Below are 20,324 nucleotides of genomic sequence, written 5' to 3' on the forward strand. Positions count from 1 at the left end.
CGCAGGACCAAAGAGCAACAGGATCATATTCTTGGTGTTGGAATCTTGGAATAAAACCTTGGAATTATTTGATTTGATGTATGCAATGTTATCTACTTGAGATTTTTGCTTTTTATTATTATTATTTTTTTAGAAACAAATTATTTGGAGGTAAAGGTGTACATTTTGAAATTAAAAGAGCCAGCTAAACCCTAGATCCAAGTCTTACTCATGTTATAATGCTAACAATAACATTGCTCCCTTTAGCTGATCATATCATGATATTATTTTACGTAGTTATAGAGAATTTAGGTCTTCAACAAAAAAAAAAAAAGTAGTACAATTGAGTTGAATCCGATCAGTAAGAAAAAATAAACTAGATGTACGTGCTAAGTCTATGCGTGATTCTAATTGCTCAAGTACTCAAGTGCAATTGTTATTATGTGCGCCATGGTGCACATATTTATAGGTACACCACGTCTATACTTTTGAACCATTAGTAAAAAAAAAAAATAACTTTTTATGAAAAATAAACATTTAGTAAAAAACATGAATATGTCACAAAAACTAAACATAAATATGCAATTTTATATGTTCATTTATAAGAAAATTTTCGTTTTATATGCAGTAAATGTTCAGTTTATATCACAAAACTATTGAAATTATTACGAGTTAGACAAACTTCTTTCAAAAAATTGATGTTTATTATATTGTTTTGTATTTAATATACTACATGTTCAAAATTTGCGATTGTTCAAATCTTTATACTAAATGTGAAAATTTTTTGATTGTTCAGATTATTTTACTTAATGTTTGAATGTATAGGCGTGGTGCATTGCGATTGTTCAGATTTTTTTTTACTAAATGTTCAAAATTTGCGATTTTTCAAAATTTTTACTAAATGTTAAAAAGTATAGGCGTGGTGCATTATTGTGATTACTGTTCATTTTTTTTTTTTTTTTTTACTAAATGATCAAAATTTGCGATTTTCAAATCCTCTTACTAAATGTTTAAAATTTGCAGTTGTTAAGCTTTTTTACTAAATGTTCAAAAGTATAGGAGTGGTGCATTATTACAATTGTTCAGTATAGGGTATGTATTGGAATAAATTACATTCGTAGCACTCGTATTCGTTCATCCTAAGTAAATTTACTTAATTTTATTTTCTTTCTACATTCAAAGGAAAGTTTAACACTTAAAACAACCACATTCTATATATATTGGACTATTGGAGGGAACTACATAACATACGTACATGAAAATAAGATGTATTCATATATATAATTAATGTTTAACACTTAAAAGAAAGTTTCTTTATTTATAAAAGCTACCAAACATACATCCATGCTTGTGACATACATGATATACATACACAGCCAAAAAACACCATTAATTAGCTGCAACGTTAAATGTAAAGCAATAGTACTAGTAGATGATTTAGATAGTAGTAACTCATGCATGGATGTACAACGATGGTGATCTAGCATGCATGAAAAGATAAAATGGCTTGTACATGCCATTGATCAAACATTGCAAAGACATGCACCTATATCTTTAGCAGTGCCAAGAAGATAATCGGCGTAAATATCTGCCTCAGGTGCATCCTCATTCATCTTCTCATACTCAAGAGTCCAAGTTACAGTGCAACCTTCATCCTTTGGAGTTGCTTGAATTTTCGACTTTAATGTCTTGTAGTAGTGCTCCACAATATGTCCACCAAGATAGTAGTAGCTTACAAGCTTGTTTTCTTTGTCACATTCTTCAACTCTGGTCTTGACAAATGCATGTTCCCCGATTTCATCTGTGGAGGCATAGTTAGAAATTATTGTGCATCATTATTTGTTCGTGTCATAGTAATTGATAGAGTATAAAACATATTCCTGGGCCTCAACCATCAACTTAAGCTTTTGGTTGAGTTGGTCCACTAACATGCGTGATAGAGTATAAAACATATTCTTGGGCCTCAACCATCAACTTAAGCTTTTGGTTGAGTTGGTCCTCTAACATGGTATCGGAGCCAGCGTGACACAAAAGTCACGGGTTCGAATCTCATCCACCCCCCACTTTCAAGTGGAATATTAAGCACAGGGTATGAGGAGGGCCCATGCTGCACTAACAGTAATAATATATATGGCCATTTTCATCATTTTTTAATAGTGCAAATAAAGGTACTTAGCAATAAGTAAACAGATACAAATAATTTGATTCAATCTGTAAATTTTAAAAATATTGTACTCGTTAGAAAATCATTGCTCTAATAAGTTGAACTTAACATATATATATATCCTAAATATTATCACGATAGATGTTAAATGTTCTTACCAATGACATAGTTCCAAATGATGACAGAACCAACTCTATCCCAACACTCCCCCTCATTAAGCTCAACTTTTGGAAATTTTTTAGGGCACATTTCAGATACAAGGGACGGGTTCTGACCCCAAATTTCAAAAAACTTATCAGCATCACATTTGAGCTCAACTTGACCTTCAGCCTTTTGAAGTTGAGCCATTTTTTCCTCTTTCGATCTCTCGAAAATAGTATCACTCTTGATCTAAATATGTTTTTTTTTTTCTTTCTTTAACTGACTTATGAATGAAATATGTTATGTGTTGGGGTTTAAATAGATATGTTGTGGGGGGGGGGGGGGGGGGGGGGGGGCTCAAATTAAGATAAGAGATGCACTCTCTAGAATATTGTATCACTATGAACCACTCCTTCAACTTGTTCGATTCCCCATTTTTTCTTGAGAAAGTCTATATTATTGTCATATTGGAAATGGACATATAAGGAATATATATAGTAGTAGTGGTCGATCTCCTTCCTTTCTGCAAGTTGTTTATAATTTGCATCTTTATACATTTAATAAAAATATAGATACAAGAAAAATATATCAATGTGAAATCCTGTTTTATTAGTCTCGATTTAAGGTTTTAAATTAAAATACCAACTAATTATAATTTTTGTATTTATGTATATTATTACACTGAACATTAATAAAAATTGAAATTGAGGTGACCCACGCTTCAAATTTGTAAAAAATATCGTGCAACATTGCAAAAACAAAGTATTAACAAGGAAACGTAGGGGCAAGCTGAGTATGTGACTTATTCATCAATCTAAGAGTGGAAAAACTACAGCAACAAACAAATTAAGGGATGCTTGGTCGTATCAAGTGATTGTATTGAGAATAAGATTAGGTCTACTTGATGATTGGAGGCCCTATTTCCACTTGTATGTGTAAAAGGGGTTTGATAAGAGATAAATAAAAGCGGATTTATCTACTGAATTAGGTATTGTGTGTTTGATTTGTGCTGATTATGGATAATAATCTATCGAGTGCAAAAGGCGAAACTAAAAGGACACTTGACAATGTTTCATCAAAAATTCTCCATCCAAAAGTACTCGCCAAAAAAAATATAAAATAAAAATAAATAAGTAAATAAATAAATTCGTACATTAAATAAGGATTGTATTAAATTTATTACATTTGTTTCACATAAAATCTAAACTAAACCCTTTCTAAATAGGAAAATTTGATTTAAATAATCCAACCTTTAACGTATTTATTTTTAATAATCCAACCTTTTGATTATTCCACAATAATCCAAGCTTTGTGGGGTGTCTTAGATTATCAGGCCAAGGTGACCTGCAACCTGTTTCTCAAGTAATTTTTTTTTTTTTTTCATTTCAATTTAAATTTTTTTGACAAAAAAAATTAAAAAAAAAAAAAAAAAGTAAAACCCAGCCACCTACCTCTCTGCCTCCCTTCCCACTCTCTTTTCCATTTTCCGACCACCGCCACCCCTACCCCCCTGCCGACGACCACCCCAATCTCACGCAGCTGCTAACCCTCGAATCCACCCCGATTCCCACTCCCTTGTCCAGTTACCGACTTCCCTTGAAACCACCCCAATTCCCTAAAACCCAAATCCCTAAAACGCCGAAAACCTATACATCGATAAAGGAATTTGTTATTCGAGGGGGGTTAGTTGAGATTTCGGTGTTGAGAGAGGGTAGGCGACGGTCGAAAATTGAAAATGAAGACAGAGGAATTGGCGGTGCGTGGTCATTCGTAGGTGGCTGGGTGGAGGGGATCGAAATTAATGGAGAGTGAAGGGAAAGAGAAAGGAAGGAGGGAGGAAGGAAGGAAAGAGAAAGAAAGGAAGGAGCTGCCGGGAATTATGGAGGAGAAGGAAGGAGGGACCGACTGTACGTGGGTGGTCGGATTTTTGAGGGGAGGGGTGGTGGTGTCATTATGGAGGAGAAGGAAGGAGGGACCGACTGTGGGTGGTCGGATTTTTGAGGGGAGGGGTGGTGGTGTCGTGCGTGATTGTGGTCGGTTATTGGAGGGGAAAGAGTGGTGGTGACTGGTGATCAGATTTTGGAGGGAGGGAGTGGTGGTGGTCGATTTTTGGAGGGGAAGCGATGGTGGTGGTGCTGTCATGGAGGTTTGAAGGGAAGAAGAAGGAGGGGTAAAAAAGTTTTTTTTGTTATTTAAAATTTAATTTTTTTTAAAAAAAAAATTAAAAATATTTGTTGGACAAATGACAATCTGACACGTGGAAGATGACTTGCACTTTTAGGTTAAGTGACCTGCTAGGCCTGATAATCTAAGACATCCCCCAAAGCTTGGATTATTATAGAATAATCAAAAGGTTGGATTATTAAAAACAAATACGTCAAAGGTTGGATTATTTAAATCAAATTTTCCTTCTAAATATTAAATTATTTATTATAGCTATTAATCGTGGCTATATATATTTTTTTTTTAAAAAAAATATCATACTCTTTAATAATTGATGTGTTGAGTCCTTAACTTTTATATTGTTTTTATATTTTTGTTGTCATTACAAGAATCTAACAGTCGTGCAAATGCACGGGGTTTAACCTAGTAATGTATAAAACATAAAAACAAGAAATAAAATAGAGACGATGAATATACATATATGAGGTTCAATTAAGATGACCTACTCCTTGGGGAAAGGAACGAAGCTTCTATCGTAGTCGACGACTACGGACGACTATGATCGACTACAATAAGAGATTGAATCTCAACCGTTTATTTGTTAATTGACTAATCCTAGGCGTTTAAGTCATCAAGTCTAGTCATCAAGTCATTACACAATCATTATGTCTTGTCATCAACTCATTACACAGTCATCATGTCTAGTAACCAAGATATTACACAGTCATCATGTCTAATAATTAGTCATTTGCCACGTGTTACATTTTCATTTGTCCATAATTTTATGTTATTTTATTTATTTTATTTTTTTAGAAAACTTTTTTTCTTTTTTGTTTTTTCATTTCCTCTTCATCTTCTTCCTCCCTTTCAAAACTCCACGGCTCCATGAATGGAAATCAATTTCCGGCCAGCCCTTTGCCCACCACACCTCCACCTCCGGCCAAGGATGCACATATTCGCTTATCAAGTGCCGTCTCCCGTAACAGAAACGTATCTAGGCAATTTGGGGACGTTTAGCGTCTTGATCGGAAACGTATCGGGTACTGAAAATGGCAATTTCTGACGTTTCCTATGAAGCCCAACCCATTTTTATAAAAAATAGTACATTTTTTGTATGTGCGGCTGGCAGTCCAACTACATGAAGTACCAACCCCATGAACATGAACATGAACATAAGAAGAACTTCGTACTCCGTATTTGTTAAGCCAATGTAAAACACTTACAATAAAAGATGGAGAGTTTATTTATTTAAAGCTCATCACACATACATGCATGCTATATATATAACAGTATGAACCTTACATATCAAATAACATACAGCCAACAATGGCTATAAACACCATTATCAACATTTTTGTAGTAATAATATAGATATATTAAGTTCGACTAGTAACGGATGACTTAACATATATATAGTACGTAATGAACAACACCGAAATGATGTGCGTTCATTATGTTAAGATAAATGGCATATATATATATGCCACTGATCAAGCATTGCAAAGAGAAGCACCGATATCTTTAGCAACGCCAAGAAGATAGTTGGCGTAAATGTCAGGCTCAGGAACATTCTCGTTCATCTTCTCATAGTCAATGCTCCAAGTTACAGTACAACCCTCATCCTTTGGAGTTGCTTGAATCCTGGATATAAATGTCTCTTTGCGGTACTTCTCCAAAATTTGTCCTCCAAGGTGGCTGTACCTTACACACCTCTTTTCGTCGTTAAGCTCTTCAACTCTTGTCTTGACGATTGCTTGTTCCCCAACTTCATCTGTGGATTGGAGGCATATTTAGAGATTATTATGTAGACACATACAAGCAAGAAGTACTCTATAATGATTTGATTCGATATGAAAATTATAGTACTTGTAAGCAAGTAACTTGTACAACGTATTTAAGGACCTTATTATTTATTTAAGATCATATCCGAAAAATCTAGGTTCATGTATTTAATAACAAGTTTTATATGCGACTTTATTTTTATCGCTAATTATCTTTAATTTTATAATGTTAAATTAATAAATTAGCGTACAATTAATTCAAAATTTAGACAATCAAGTCAGGCAATAATAACTACAATTAAATCATATAAGAAAACAAAAAATATTTTCAAATTAGAAAAAAAAATTTAGATCAGATCATCAGAAAAATTAAATTTAAAAATATTAGAAAAAATAAGTGCAGATAAATCTAATAAGGTTAAATAATAAAAAAAAAATCAAATAAATATAAATAAGGTGAACTAAACATAGCCTAATTGTAAGATGTACGTTCTTACCGATGACATAACTCCATGTTATGACAGCTCCAACTCTATCCCAACACTCCCCCTCGTTCAGCTCAGCTTTTTGAATTTTGGTAGGGGACAATTTAGGTACAAGGAATGGTTTGTGAGCCCAAATTTCAAAAAATTTGTCAGCATCACATTTGAGCTCAGTTTGGCCTTCAACCCTTTGAAGCTGAGACATTTTTTTTTTCTCTCTCTAGCTAATTTCTATCTCTAAAAATAATCTTTCTCTTGATCTCTTTTCTTTTTTTTTATTTAATAACTGAAATATGAATAAATGTGTTATGTTTTGAGGTTTAAATAGAAGTGTTAGAGGATCAAATTAAGATAAGAGATGCACTCTGTAGAATGTTGTATCACTATGAACCACTCCTTTAACTTGTTTGATTCCCCTTTATTTCTTCAAAAAGAAGATCCTATATTATATGGTTAAGGGAATGGGCATAAAAGGAATGTATGGGGTAATCAAATTTTTTTCTTATCGCGTTTTTGCAAAGCTGTATACACTTTGAATCTAATTTCTCTGTTCTTTTTTTACTTGACTTGTTTCTTTTATCACGCTTGTCAAGGCAAAACTTTAGCAATCAATAACTTTAGTTCTCCATAAGTAAAATTATAAAAGTTGTATATTAAGATAGTACTTATTGTGACAAATTCAAAAAGATCCCACATGAATGTATTTTTTCTTATATATCATTCACAAAAGACAGTCAAAGGAGGGGTGGTGAATAGTGTAAAAGTCAAAGCAGTAAAAAAGAACGGATGAAGTAATTAATAAGCAAATACAAATTTCTCAACTAGAGAAACATTCTTTGTATCTCAAAGGGGTAATTTCGTCATTTTTAGTTAATAAGTAGGGTAATATTGTAATTTTGTCAAATAAATGAGTTCTAGCATTAATAGAGCAGCTTCATTGGAGAAGCAAAGAACAACTTTCATGGATAAACAAGAAATTCAATGAAGAAATCCAATAGGAGCTTTAATGGAGGTGCATGCATTTACCCTTTAGGGTTAACCATGACCCTCATTTCTCCATTATTTACTAGGGTTTTCGTTTAATTTGGAGGCGAAGCCGCAAAAAACTTACTTTGTTTTCAGCTAAAAAATTAATCACACGCAAATCGATATATTTGATGACACGCAAAATGAGACACTTCCATTTTTTTTGTCGATTCCGAGCTCAATTTGGTCTCTTAAGAACTAAAATGCACCCCAAAACCTTAACAAGACATTTTTCGGTATGCAAATCGAGAAAAATAATACAGTAATTAGTTAATTACTAGTAAAGGTACCCTAACAGAATAATCTATTTAGTGTGTGATACCAAAAGCTATACTTTTAGAATTTGATGAGGCTCGTCCCTGGGGCAGGGCAACAAGTGTCGTCGCTCGAGACCCAAATGAAGGAGGCCCAAGTTTTTTTTATTAAAGCCTCATATTTTTTTTTTTAAAAAAAATTATACTAAATCCTAATTTATGATAATATTTCTAATTTTTTTTTTTTTTTTTTTTGAAAACTGATAATATTTCTAATTAATGAAGGATGCTCAAGTTTTTAATACTTCCTAATTAATGAAGGAGGCTCAAGTTTTTAATACTGTTCATATTCCCAAATTTTAACTTTCAATTCCTTTATTCTCTCCTAATTAATTCCCTACAAATATTTTAATTGTCATGGTTTATGGTTATTCAACTTCCCTTCCAAAATAAGTTCTTCCTGTTAATTTATTTTTGCAATTTTCATCAACCTCATTAATCTCCTAAAATAGCTTTAATTTAAAGAAATTTTGTGAAAAACTACCTATTATAATCAAGAATTTGCGAGAAATTACCTATTAAAAAAATGTTGTAATTGACTATCTAACTTTTGAAAAATGTTGTAATTTACTACCTTACGCCGAATTATGAAATTTGACCAAAATTTTCCGGCGTTGACTTGGTCACGTGACCATCACGTAGTAGATAAGTAGACAGTAATTAAGTAGGCTTTTTAACTTATTTTGGTGCAAATAGTAGAGAGTAGACAGTAGGGTCGAGTGATGCTACACATACAATGGTAGTATGTGGGCTACCACATACAATACCTAGGGGCTCCAAAATGCAAACCAATTAAATGCTGCCAACAATGGTTGTATGTGGGTGGCCCACATACAACCATTGTATGTTTAGCCTTTTCCAGTCGAGTCTTTGGTCTTATGCATGGTGGGATATGTGCAGTGCATTTTATTTTTTTGCTCTTTTCATGATTTTTTTTGCTCTTTTCATGATTTATTTAATTTTCTATGTTAACTAATAAAGGTATATTACTATATTTTTTTTTTGACAAAAGGTAAATTACTACGGATGGAGTACGTGAAAGTAAAATATGTTTCTCACTTGCCTTTTACAAGTATTTTCTTATGAAATTTTTTTATGAATTTAAAATACGGAGTAATTACTAGCTTTGTCCTTGTTAATGTCATGTTTGTCCATTAATATTGTCTGATTAAAGGGGAGTTCTTTTTTTTCCAAGTTTCTAGAGCGTTGAATAAATTTTTAATTTTTTAACACACGGATTATAAATTTTAGTTAAAGTCAATGAAATAAGAGTTTTGTGATTTCTTTTAAATGTAAAAAATTAAGTGTCATATATGTACTACCACTACTACGTACAACGTATAAAATAATAAAATTTATCACATATATACATAAATTAATATATACTTTTATGTTTTAAACAATACAAACAAATCGTTTATCTTACGGGGTTCATCTAGTTATTAAATAAAAAAATCTTATAAGTTTGTGCCTCTAAGTCCGTGATAATACTATTCAAAAAATAAATAAAAGTCCGTGATAATACAACTAACCCTATCCCATTTGCTAATAATTAAAGGATTATGCAAATTAAATAAATTATTGTACATAAAATATTTTATTTCTGTTTTAATCCCTAGTTGTTTCTCTTGACATTTAATTTACAGAACTGTAGTTGCTTTTTGTTTTGATTTGGAAAACCAATGGAAGATCGCATAGAGGACCCGGCGGCTAAACATGTACCTTCGAGACAAGCACCTCAAATGAACATGCAACGCATCTACCCGCGAAACTATATATTCTTGCAATTTGCAACCTTAGCTTAATATTTAACTACCTTCCCTAAAGCTAAGCTAGTTACAAATTAATAAATTTAATTTCATTTCAATAGTTACATATTTCGATTAATTTCTTCCACTATAAATACCATACTTCACTAGTTAGCTAAGTACTCAAATACGTAGTAATAATTAACCTCCATAATCAAATTCGAAAAAGAAAAAAAAAAGTTCGAAAAAATGAAGAGCTATTGTATTAGAAAAAACAACATGGTGGGCATGGGATTGTTTCTTGTTATCCTAGGCCTGGTGATCACTAGCGGTGTCGACGGTGGCCCGGTCAACTTTGGGCGCCTTGTAGCGGGGTTTAAGAGCTGGGATAATGGTATTGTAAAGGCGGCAAACCAAAAACCTACATTTAAAAAATTTTTAAGGAAGAATTTTGACAATTTAAGACGTCTTACTGATCCAAGCAATCTGCAAGACCTTTGTGAAGCTGTTCAATTAATAGAGAAAGAGTACTCCGAAGAACGAAGCCTCTCTATCCCCAACTACCAGACCTTCCAAAGACTTGCCAATTTCTGCAACAACCTAAATAGTCCTCCATCTGTCCGGAATTAATAGTCGTGCTAATAATACATCCTGATTAACAAAGGGTGTATTAGGTTGATGGTGATCGATATATTATTATCAATTGTTTGAATTGTTATGTTTTGCTTTCTTAATTTAATAAGCTAGCATGATCATGAGCTAGTCTGCGAACTTGGTTTGGTGTTACTGTGTTAGTTGTTGTTTGTTTGTTTGTTTTTCTTTTTGTATTGCACTATATATGTTTAGGTGAGCTTAAATTAAGTCATACTGATATAATTGTTATCTAACTTATATAAAGAATTGCAACCTTCCTTTCATAATACATTACTCCTCTAATCCGAATCTAGATAAGCACGTCATTTTGATCATACTTTTGTGTTATTATATTCATATACTAATTTTGACTTGATTTTTACTACTCACTGATTTGACTTTATTATTCTATTATTTATTGAGTGGTGGCTTTAATCGAAAAAAAAAATGATGGCATAGTGGTTAAGTATTATATTGCTATTTTTTTTTTAATATATAGTTGGAGGATTAAACCTTGACTTCTCCAACTTCATGTTTCAAAGATCTCACGCCCGCACAAAATAGTCACTCAAAAAAATAAATAATGGAAGGGGATTGGAGTAATACACTAGTACAGTTATACTCTAATACATATTAATTGTTAACCCTCTTTTTTATTATTTGCCAATTAAATTTATATATAACCGCGTATGAAGTGAGCCATAGAGGTAGTACTAATTTTTGGTTAAAATGCAAAATGAGCCATATATCGATCTTGTTAAATACGGGTTTGGGCCGCACCAGTGACAACCAAGAGGAGAGTCCATTTTACAAGACTAAATGAGCTTTCATCCCAAAATCATAGGGAAATAATTTAAGAGGAGTAGCCCGTTAATCTTGTAAAGTGTTAACTCTCTTAACTTTTTATTAATATGAGACATTTACATAGTTACATGTGCTATTTGATTGGATATATTTCAAGAGGTGCTATATCCTTACAAAGGATAACACTTTGCCCTCAAAAGCTACAATACTATTAAGTTGGCATTTCATACTTCATAGTATGGTGTGAAAGAAGGGTATACCGTACGTACACTCAGTATTTTAAAAATTAAAGCTCGTGATCTGCAAGTTGAGACGAAGGCTTCTGATTTTTCAGTACGTACTACTCATTATTGCAAACAAATAAAAGCCATGCTCCCAGGCATGCGCAATTTAAAATTTGACATTACGATGGATTAATCACTATTTACGTACTAGTAGTAGGGTAAGTATAAAAATGGTGCACTAGTAATGTTGCAATATTCATTTTCACATACTTGAGCAGCTTCTCTGAAAAAACCCCAACCCTCTGCTTTTAACCAGCAATAATTGTCCTTTCTTCTCCACTAGCAATTGCTAGCAAACATACGCTCCGTATGCGCAAATTATAAAATGAGATATAATAATGTTAAAGGACTAACTCAACCAAAAGTTTAGAAAAAGTAAAACACATTGGTGGTTTTATAAAAACAATATCGACCATTTGTTAATTCATTATTTAATATGAAGTAACCTAAATGTTATATCGTATCAATTTGTTTTACTTGTTAAAGAAATATTTTTTTTTCCAGCTATATATCATAAAAATATGTTTCTTCAAGTAACATATTTCATGGTTAAGGTAAATTTTATATCGTATCAATTTGTTTTACTTGTTAAAGGGATTTCTTTTTCCAGCTATATGTCATTAAAATTCCTTCTAGTAACAAATTTAAGTTTGGGTTACACATTTTAATGCTTAAATATACATATAACATATACTTAAGGTTGAGTAATTGAAAGAAATAAAATTAATTTTATAATCATATTGTTGTCAAAATATACACATATAAGTTGACAATTAAAATTTTTGAATTTTTGAACATGCATAATTTTTAATACAACTTTATTATCATAAGATTTGTTGTTGGAGTGATGGTCAAAGTTTAACTTTAATGAAGATGAGATCATGGGTTCAAATACTATTGCTAACAAATTATTATTTTTTGTGTGGAAACGTTGATGATTGGTGATAGTAGGTGACATAGCAACACGTGGTGAGATTGACAACACGTGGCAAGATTACAATGCTTGCCTTTGAGTTTTAATATATATATATATATATATATATATATATATATATATATATATATATTGATATTGATTGATAGTACACAACATATAACTTGTCTTGGCTTGGCAAGGTCATGTTAAGAGTTTGAAAATCCAAAACTGCGATGCATGGCATCAATGCGAAAGCTGCAGAGTTATCTTGAAACTAAATACTTGCTCCACTTTTCTTTTACTACCGTTTAAAATACATGTTCAATTTCCTTTTTTAGAAAGCTTTTACAATATTTAATTCATTTTTTACATTTAGTGGGCCCAACATAATACTCACTCTCCTCTTATTCTTCTACTACTTTTGTTTTTTACAATTTTTTATTTTCTCAACTACCTCCATATTTTATTACTTTCTCCAATTTCTCCTAAACTTCCACGTATGGAGAAATTGAGCAAGTATTTAAAAACGTGACATTTTGTTTTTTAAGTTCGTTTTTTAGTTTGCATTGGTTCGTATACTAACAATTATGAAAATGACGTTATGCCATATGCGTGACATGATGTCACATTGCTTACATATGTATGACGTTCACAGTCTTTGTTAATTAATCTGTATAAATTAATGATCGCTGGAGGTAATGCAATCCAGTGGGCTTCTCATGCAATCATGCATATTACTATATTAGTCACCTATTTGTGACTTGACTTTTTAAATCAGTGGGAGGTACTTAATTTGGTCTTTTGCTCTTTTCATAATTTTTTACTTTACTCTGTTGGACTTTGGAAGACTAGCAAATTGAGCTAGGTAGGTGATACTACCTCCTTTTTTAGTTTTGTTGACACGTTTTGACTTTATCCCTATTCTTACACTCTCCTTTGACCGTATTTTGTGCTTTATACGTAATGAAAAATATAGTCATGTGGGATCTTGTTAGATTCGTCACGATATATAGTTTCAAAATTAAATATCAACTTTTCATAATTTTTGTGTATCGGCAATTAAAGATATGAATGGTTGAAGTTATGCATTAGCAAACGTGACTAAAAAAACGTGTCAACTAAAAAGAAACTGAGGAACTATGATTTTTCCCACAATTGGTAAATTACTACAAAAATTAAGTTTGAAACATGTTTCTCCCTTCCCTTCTACAAGTAATTTTTTTTTATGGTAAAATAAATCTAATTACTAACTCTGTCCTTGTTAATGTTTAGCCATTGCTCAGCTGTAATCTTCTTACAAGTTGTATTAGTTTGACAAACATTTTTTCTTTTAACACCTATGGATTGAGTAATGAAGTAAAGAGTGGTCGTGGAGACTATGCAATACAACCCTATCACATTCGCCAATAATAATAATTCAAGTATTATACATAAATTAATTTATTTTGGCTGGTTATAAACAGTTGTTGCAACACTTAACACTTGTTACAACAATGTAAGTGTATGTAATACGTAGCATTCTGGCATGATACTAGCAGATTTTTATTTCTTTTGTTTTGGAAGATGACATAGAGGACCCGGCGGCTAAGCATGTACCTTCAACGAACATGCCACGCATCTATCCTTGAAACAATTCTTGTAATTTGCAACTACACAATTAATACAATTTATTTTAATAGTTTAGACCCACCGCGGGGGTGAGGATGAGAATATTAGGCGGGGATAGGGATGGGAAAGTCAAAATTCGCCCCATTCCAATGACATTTTCATTTTAGGAAAGTGTGGTAAATATTAAGAAACAGATTATTGGAAGTATTATTTTTGGGATGGAATTTGTTGAAATAATAAAATAGAGATGAGAGAAGAGAAAGAATAATAAAAGTTGTATTCAATCCATTTAAAATTGTACTACATTGCAACATATATATAGTGCAAAATATAACTAAAAATAAGGAACATAATCCCATGATCATTGATCATGCTAACATTAACCCCCACTAAACTAACCCACTACTATTATGACTCCACTAACATTAGGAGTTAACTAACCACTAACAATTTGAAGCAAATATTCCAACATAATTTATTTCTATTTGTAAAGTGGACTCTTGCGAGTTACAGCCGACAGGCCCCACACCCATCCTTAAACTAATTCATATAATTGTCGTTATCCACTTGTCCCTCCTACCTTTTACTGTAGTAAGATTATACGGAGTACTTCGTATATATCACCATTTCTTTATACACGCATTATTGAACGTGGTCTCCTTTTCTACTTATTTCGTCTATAAATAGTCTAGACGTCTAGCTAAAATATTCACATCTCACACTGATCATAAAACTACTCACTACTTCTAATTCATCTACAAGTTTTTTTTTTTCTTTTTCCAATTCTCTCTCTCCTTAAGTTTTCGAAAAATGAAGTTAAGTAAGAACAACCATTTTGTTATGCTTGTAATCGTTGCTTTGCTGAGCTTTTCAGTACTGAGCAGCGAAGCTCTATTTGAGAAGTTGGGTGAAGAATTAGAGGTAATATTCAAGGAGAAATTCCCAGAGTTCACTAAAGAAGCTTTAGATAGAATTGATGTTAAGAGTTTTGTTGACCAATTTAAACGGCAACAAAATCCTCCACTACCACCAGGCCTACTGTCTTTAAGGATAAAATGTGCCTATATTCTATACATTCTGAAAAACCCCCGTAATTCGCCGGTTCTTCAACAAGCTAAGATTATAATACCAGCATTTCGGTTCTACAAAACCAAGAATTGCAAAAAAGTTTTATTCTGAGTATAAGTCGTTAATTGTTCTATATTACGTATTGCTTGTGTTCTAAATTCCTACGCAGTATTGTTTTAATTTGGTATTTTTCTGTTTTTCTTCTTTCAATTGTACGTTTGAGACAACTTCGGTTATGGAATTGCTAATGTAATATCTTTGCTTGGTTTTTATGGAATATTACAACTACGAATTATGTTTGTGTAATCTATACTTCTTCTAAATAATTAACCAGCACCAAGGCTAGAAAATTGAGCCATCCAATTTTTTCTAAACATGAATCATAGCTCCGAAATTAACCAATCAAGCCTCTTTTTGCAAAAGTTTCACGCCTTCTTTGTTTTTGCTCCCTTGATCAACAATTCAGACGTTTTCTCCTCCTATATACGAAGTATGAATTGTTAATACTACCTCTAGTTCTTGTTACGTGCAACAATTTCCTAAAATGGATGGTTTATATTACTTGTAACATTTTTTCTTTCCTTATTCAGTAAGTTTTTAGGGTAAATTGATTATAAATTGATCAAAATACTCTTATTTTTTTTAAGCATTCTAATTAAAAAATTGATTTCATCTTATGGACTTAAACCTTAACATTGATTAACTTAACTATTTCCACCAAAATCAATCCCAGCAACCTCATTATTTAACCACCTTCATCATTCTTCATCTTCTTCCTCATCACCATTATTTTTTTCTGAATATATATATATATATATATATATATATATATATATATATATATATATATATATATATATATATATATATATATATATATATATATATATATATTTTGTATTGTATATTGTATTGTAAAGTGATAGTGATTTATTTATGTATTTATTTTATCTAAAATTTAGAGAAGTGAGAGTTATTGACAACCAAAGAAAAAGAAAAGATAGGGTAGTTATTTTCCAAAAAAAAAAAAAAAAAAAAAAAAACTTAAAAAAGAAAAAAAAAAAAGATTATACCAAATTGTATGATTGGGATTTTGGAGTAATGTGATTAAGTGTTGTAAAAATGACTCTTCAATTATGTACTCCGTATTAGATTGCATGAATCATAGAAGCATATATACATAACAATAAAACGACAAACTAATGACTTGATGAGGTACATTCATCATTAGATAAAGACAATAACTTTAATGAAAAAGAACAAATAAATGCTCTTAAAAGCAATAGAAAAAATAATTGCCAAATGCATAAAAGACCATTCAAACTCAAATAAAAGACAGGTGAAACTGAGTGCACCTGTTGGAACCCAATGTGTATCACTTGTGAGTGTCCCACATTGGAGAAAGAAGAGAGATGGTTTCACTTTATAAGGTAGAGGAGTAATTCCTACTATTGCCAATTGGTTTTAGTATGGAAGCTCCAAAGCTTTGTTTATGGCCCAAACTCTCCTCCTCCTTGTTCGGGTTACCCAGGCCCATTTCATATTGTTTCGAAATTTAACGGCACCTCAAAATATCTTCATAAATCTATTGTTGTTTGATACTTTGATATGTACTGTCCTTCACAATAATGCCTACCTTATTCACATCTACTTGCTCATTGTACTAATTTTACATTAAAGTGTTAATATTTTAAATATTCAGTTTATGCTAGGTTAGTATATATCATCATAATCACCTACCAAACTTCGAACCGAAGATCCACTAAATCAAACACAAAGTCTAATCCAGCAGACCAAGGGCAAGGTCGGTTATGCTAGGTTACATTTGTGCTAATACATGTTTTGTTTATTGATTTTGTTTTGTTATCTAATGACTTGTAAGATTTCTTTTATATATATATATATGCATGAAAATATAATGAAATTGGTTTGACATTTATGTCAATAATGTCATGAATTTTTTTGTACCTAGAATTGGGATATTAGTCACAAGTTATTAGTATTAGGTTAATACTTGGGCTGAGAATTTCATAGTCCATTAGTAATTACATTAATTTCAACTTGAAATCAACTCATATGTTCATTAACACTCATGTTAAAGTATTATGAAATAAAATTATTACAAATTTGGATATAGAAGACTATTCAATGGCCACACAAATTTTGTAGCCATTGTAACTTTAATGAATCTAAACCCTTGAATTTTAAACAGATAATCTTGTCCACTGATTTAATTGACAGTTAGTGGTCAAACTAAATTGATCATGCCTTCAACCCACCACTTTTTTTTATAGTTTTTTTTTTTTTTTTTTTTTATTCCTTTTATTTGTAAAAAACAATTACAATCTCATTAGTGATGGGAATGGGAAAAATCATATCACAAATTGATTAGCGATGGGGAAGGGGAAAAAATCTCAACTTTTGGAGAACGGTGATCCGCTGATGGCATGACTCAATAAACAAACTTACGAGTACAAACCGGAAACCGCAACTTTGTCATACTCATAGTTCCATATTGAACAATCTTAATCAACAAACCATCAATCCAATTAGTATTCGGAATTCATGACATTTGCAAATTGCAATGTATACATTTTTTTGGTAGAAAGTGAACTGCATTAGAAGGTTAACATAGTAGCAACATTACAAGTTTTAGGCCTCACTATAGGCCACCTTACAGTTAACACCACCATTATCAAGGTGGGTTCAAAAGTGGTGTATTCACACCCAAATATTGTTCTAAGTTGTGATCAGAAATAAGTTTACTGCCAAAATAAACACTACTGCTATTACATAAGTCCACTCCAACAGCAGGAGGGTTAATAATTACCCAAGTCTTGAGCAGAGTGCTGTAATTCCATTCCAGCCTAGTTGATGTTGTTAGATTGAGCATAGCTTGGTTGGCCACCACATCTGCTTCCCTGACCTGACCCCTGGTGCCCTTGAATAGCTTTCCCCTTGATATCCCGCTTAGTTGGGCCCTGCAAAAGGAGTAATGATTCCCCAATTCATCAAATGTCATGTTGAATTTAGTGATTCCATTGACTGCAGTTTGGGAGTCAGAGATGATTGTTACATCTTCCCAGCCTTCTATCAGAATCCATTGGACAGCAGCATGAATAGACATAGTTTCAGCCATGAGGGCAGAAGATGCCCAAGTACTAGCTGCAATACCTTTAATCTAGTTCTGTTGCTGATCTCTACAAATGCAAGCAAAGCTTGCAGTATTTCCCTGTCTTTTAAAAGAAGCATCAACTATTATACAAAGGCTAGAGTCCACTACAACCTGGGAAAAAGGATTGGCAACAGGGGTTTGGATTTGGTTTGATTGGTTTGGACCTAGCCAGGCTATCTCAAAGGCCCAAGACTTAGCATCATGGATATGATTAGAGATAGGGGTTGATTTCTTATTAAATACCCATTCATTCCTCCTAAGCCAGAGTCTCCAAGAAATTAAGGCAAAGGTTTGGTTCCAAGGAAGCTGAAAGAGGGTATGGGGGGTGGTGACATCCAAATTTGCACAAATCCAGTCATAACCAGTGGAGTGCTGACCTATGGAAGGGGGGGAGACAAGATTCCACATTTCCTGAGCTCTGCTACAGTCTCTAAGTACATGGATAATAGTCTCAAGGTTACCAAGACAGAAGCTGCATGATCTAGAGGTTATAATGTGCCTAGTATGGAGGTGGTCTGCAGTGGGTAACCTATTCCATAAGCCTAACCAGAGGAAGAATTTGACAGGAGGGGGAATGGCCAAAAGCCAGACTTTAGACAGATCATCTTTATGAGGATGAGGGTGGTTATTTTGCTGAAGCCAAAGATGAAGATAGGCAGTCTTTGCATCAAAATAGTCACCCTTATCTAAGGCAGAGAAGATCTGATCCTCCCCAAAACAGGGGGTAATCATACTTTGGATATGAGAGATGACATGAGGACACTACAAGAAAACTCATTTATAGCAACGAAGTTTTAGCAACGACAATTTATTTGTAGCAAAAAAAATGTTTTGTAACGACAATGTCGTTATAAAATACAATAATTCATTTCCCTCCTCCCAATTCATAGCGCGGGTTTTTGAAAATTTTAGGCCAGTATTTTGCAACGACAATTGTCGTTGTGTTAATTCTTTTTATATATAGCAACGAGAATAGTCGTTGCGCATTCAAGTTTGTATTTTCACAACGACCTTTGTCGTTGCAAAAAACAAATGATTTGTACTACAACGACAAATGTCGTTGCTAAAGATATTGATATATGTTTAAAATAAAATAAAAATAAAATGGGAATTGGTACTTCTTGTCTATTCCGTCGAACATACTAGACATTCACTTGACTGATACCCAGGTACTTCTCGTTCCTTCCCAAAATCCCACTACAAGTCACCACCAACTATTTGCTAGTACACCACCACCAATTGGTCGGTCCACCACCACCGGTGACCTTTAATTAGAAAAAAACAATAGTGTCGTCTACCTTTCGCTAGAGATCTGAACGCTGCACTTCAATCATTCTTCTTCTTCATCTTTCACAGTTCCAAGGTAATTCTCCGATTTTTCATATCAAAATTTGTTCTTTGATTATTTGTCATCAAATTTATTAACAAATTAATCGACCCAAATAAAGATTTTTTTTTTTTGCATGTTTGAGGGTATATATAATCAATTTTTTTTTGTTGAGCCTTGTTTAAGGGTTAAATTCGAAAATTTGTCAGAATTTTATGCTTATTTAAACTTTATATCTGTTTTATTAGGTTTTTACTGAATGAAATTTCTCTAATTATGAGTGCCTAATTTATATATTTGCTTTTCTTTGTTGTGATTTTGTATGGTGTTAAGATTAATAATATTTAGGGTTATCTTGTTTGCAGCTTAGGTTAATGGGATTTAATTATAAACTTTTAATTTGGATGTTGAAATTTGGGAAAAGTTGAAATCGGAATGCTTTACAAGTGATTATGGAGCTAATCACTACTATATTATTTACTTCATATATTTTTTGTTCAATGTAGTGTTTATCATTTGTGCTTCATTAAGTTGAAATTCTTTCGTTTTTGTTAATTTGTAGCATATTTATTAGACTTTAGAGATAAATTGAAGATTTTCAAGTTGCTGATTGGTAAGAAGATGAAAATGTCAGAGCATTAGCAATTGAGGTTGCTTTGACTAACCCAAATGCTTCACTTGTTAAGCTCCATATCTCATTTCCTCAGGTAT

General features: G+C 32.4%; 2 protein-coding genes across 2 annotated transcripts; both read right to left on the bottom strand.

Moving 5' to 3' along the window:
- Positions 1–1,269: 1,269 nt before the first annotated feature.
- On the bottom strand, positions 1,270–2,580 carry LOC145595661 (kirola-like). The gene is made up of 2 exons (XM_081652080.1): positions 2,302–2,580; positions 1,270–1,780 (listed from the first exon to the last, which is right to left on the bottom strand). The coding sequence occupies exons 1-2, from the start codon at positions 2,489–2,491 to the stop codon at positions 1,503–1,505; spliced, it is 468 nt and encodes a 155-aa protein (XP_081508206.1). The 5' UTR covers positions 2,492–2,580; the 3' UTR covers positions 1,270–1,502.
- Positions 2,581–5,666: 3,086 nt separating this feature from the next.
- LOC145595664 (MLP-like protein 31) lies at positions 5,667–7,009 on the bottom strand. Its single transcript, XM_081652085.1, has 2 exons — positions 6,726–7,009; positions 5,667–6,218 (listed from the first exon to the last, which is right to left on the bottom strand). Exons 1-2 carry the CDS (start codon positions 6,913–6,915, stop codon positions 5,938–5,940), a joined length of 471 nt encoding a protein of 156 aa, XP_081508211.1. The 5' UTR covers positions 6,916–7,009; the 3' UTR covers positions 5,667–5,937.
- Positions 7,010–20,324: the final 13,315 nt, after the last annotated feature.

Source organism: Chenopodium album, chromosome 19 (genome assembly GCF_948465745.1).
Source record: "Chenopodium album chromosome 19, dcCheAlbu1.1, whole genome shotgun sequence".
NCBI lineage: Eukaryota > Viridiplantae > Streptophyta > Magnoliopsida > Caryophyllales > Amaranthaceae > Chenopodium > Chenopodium album.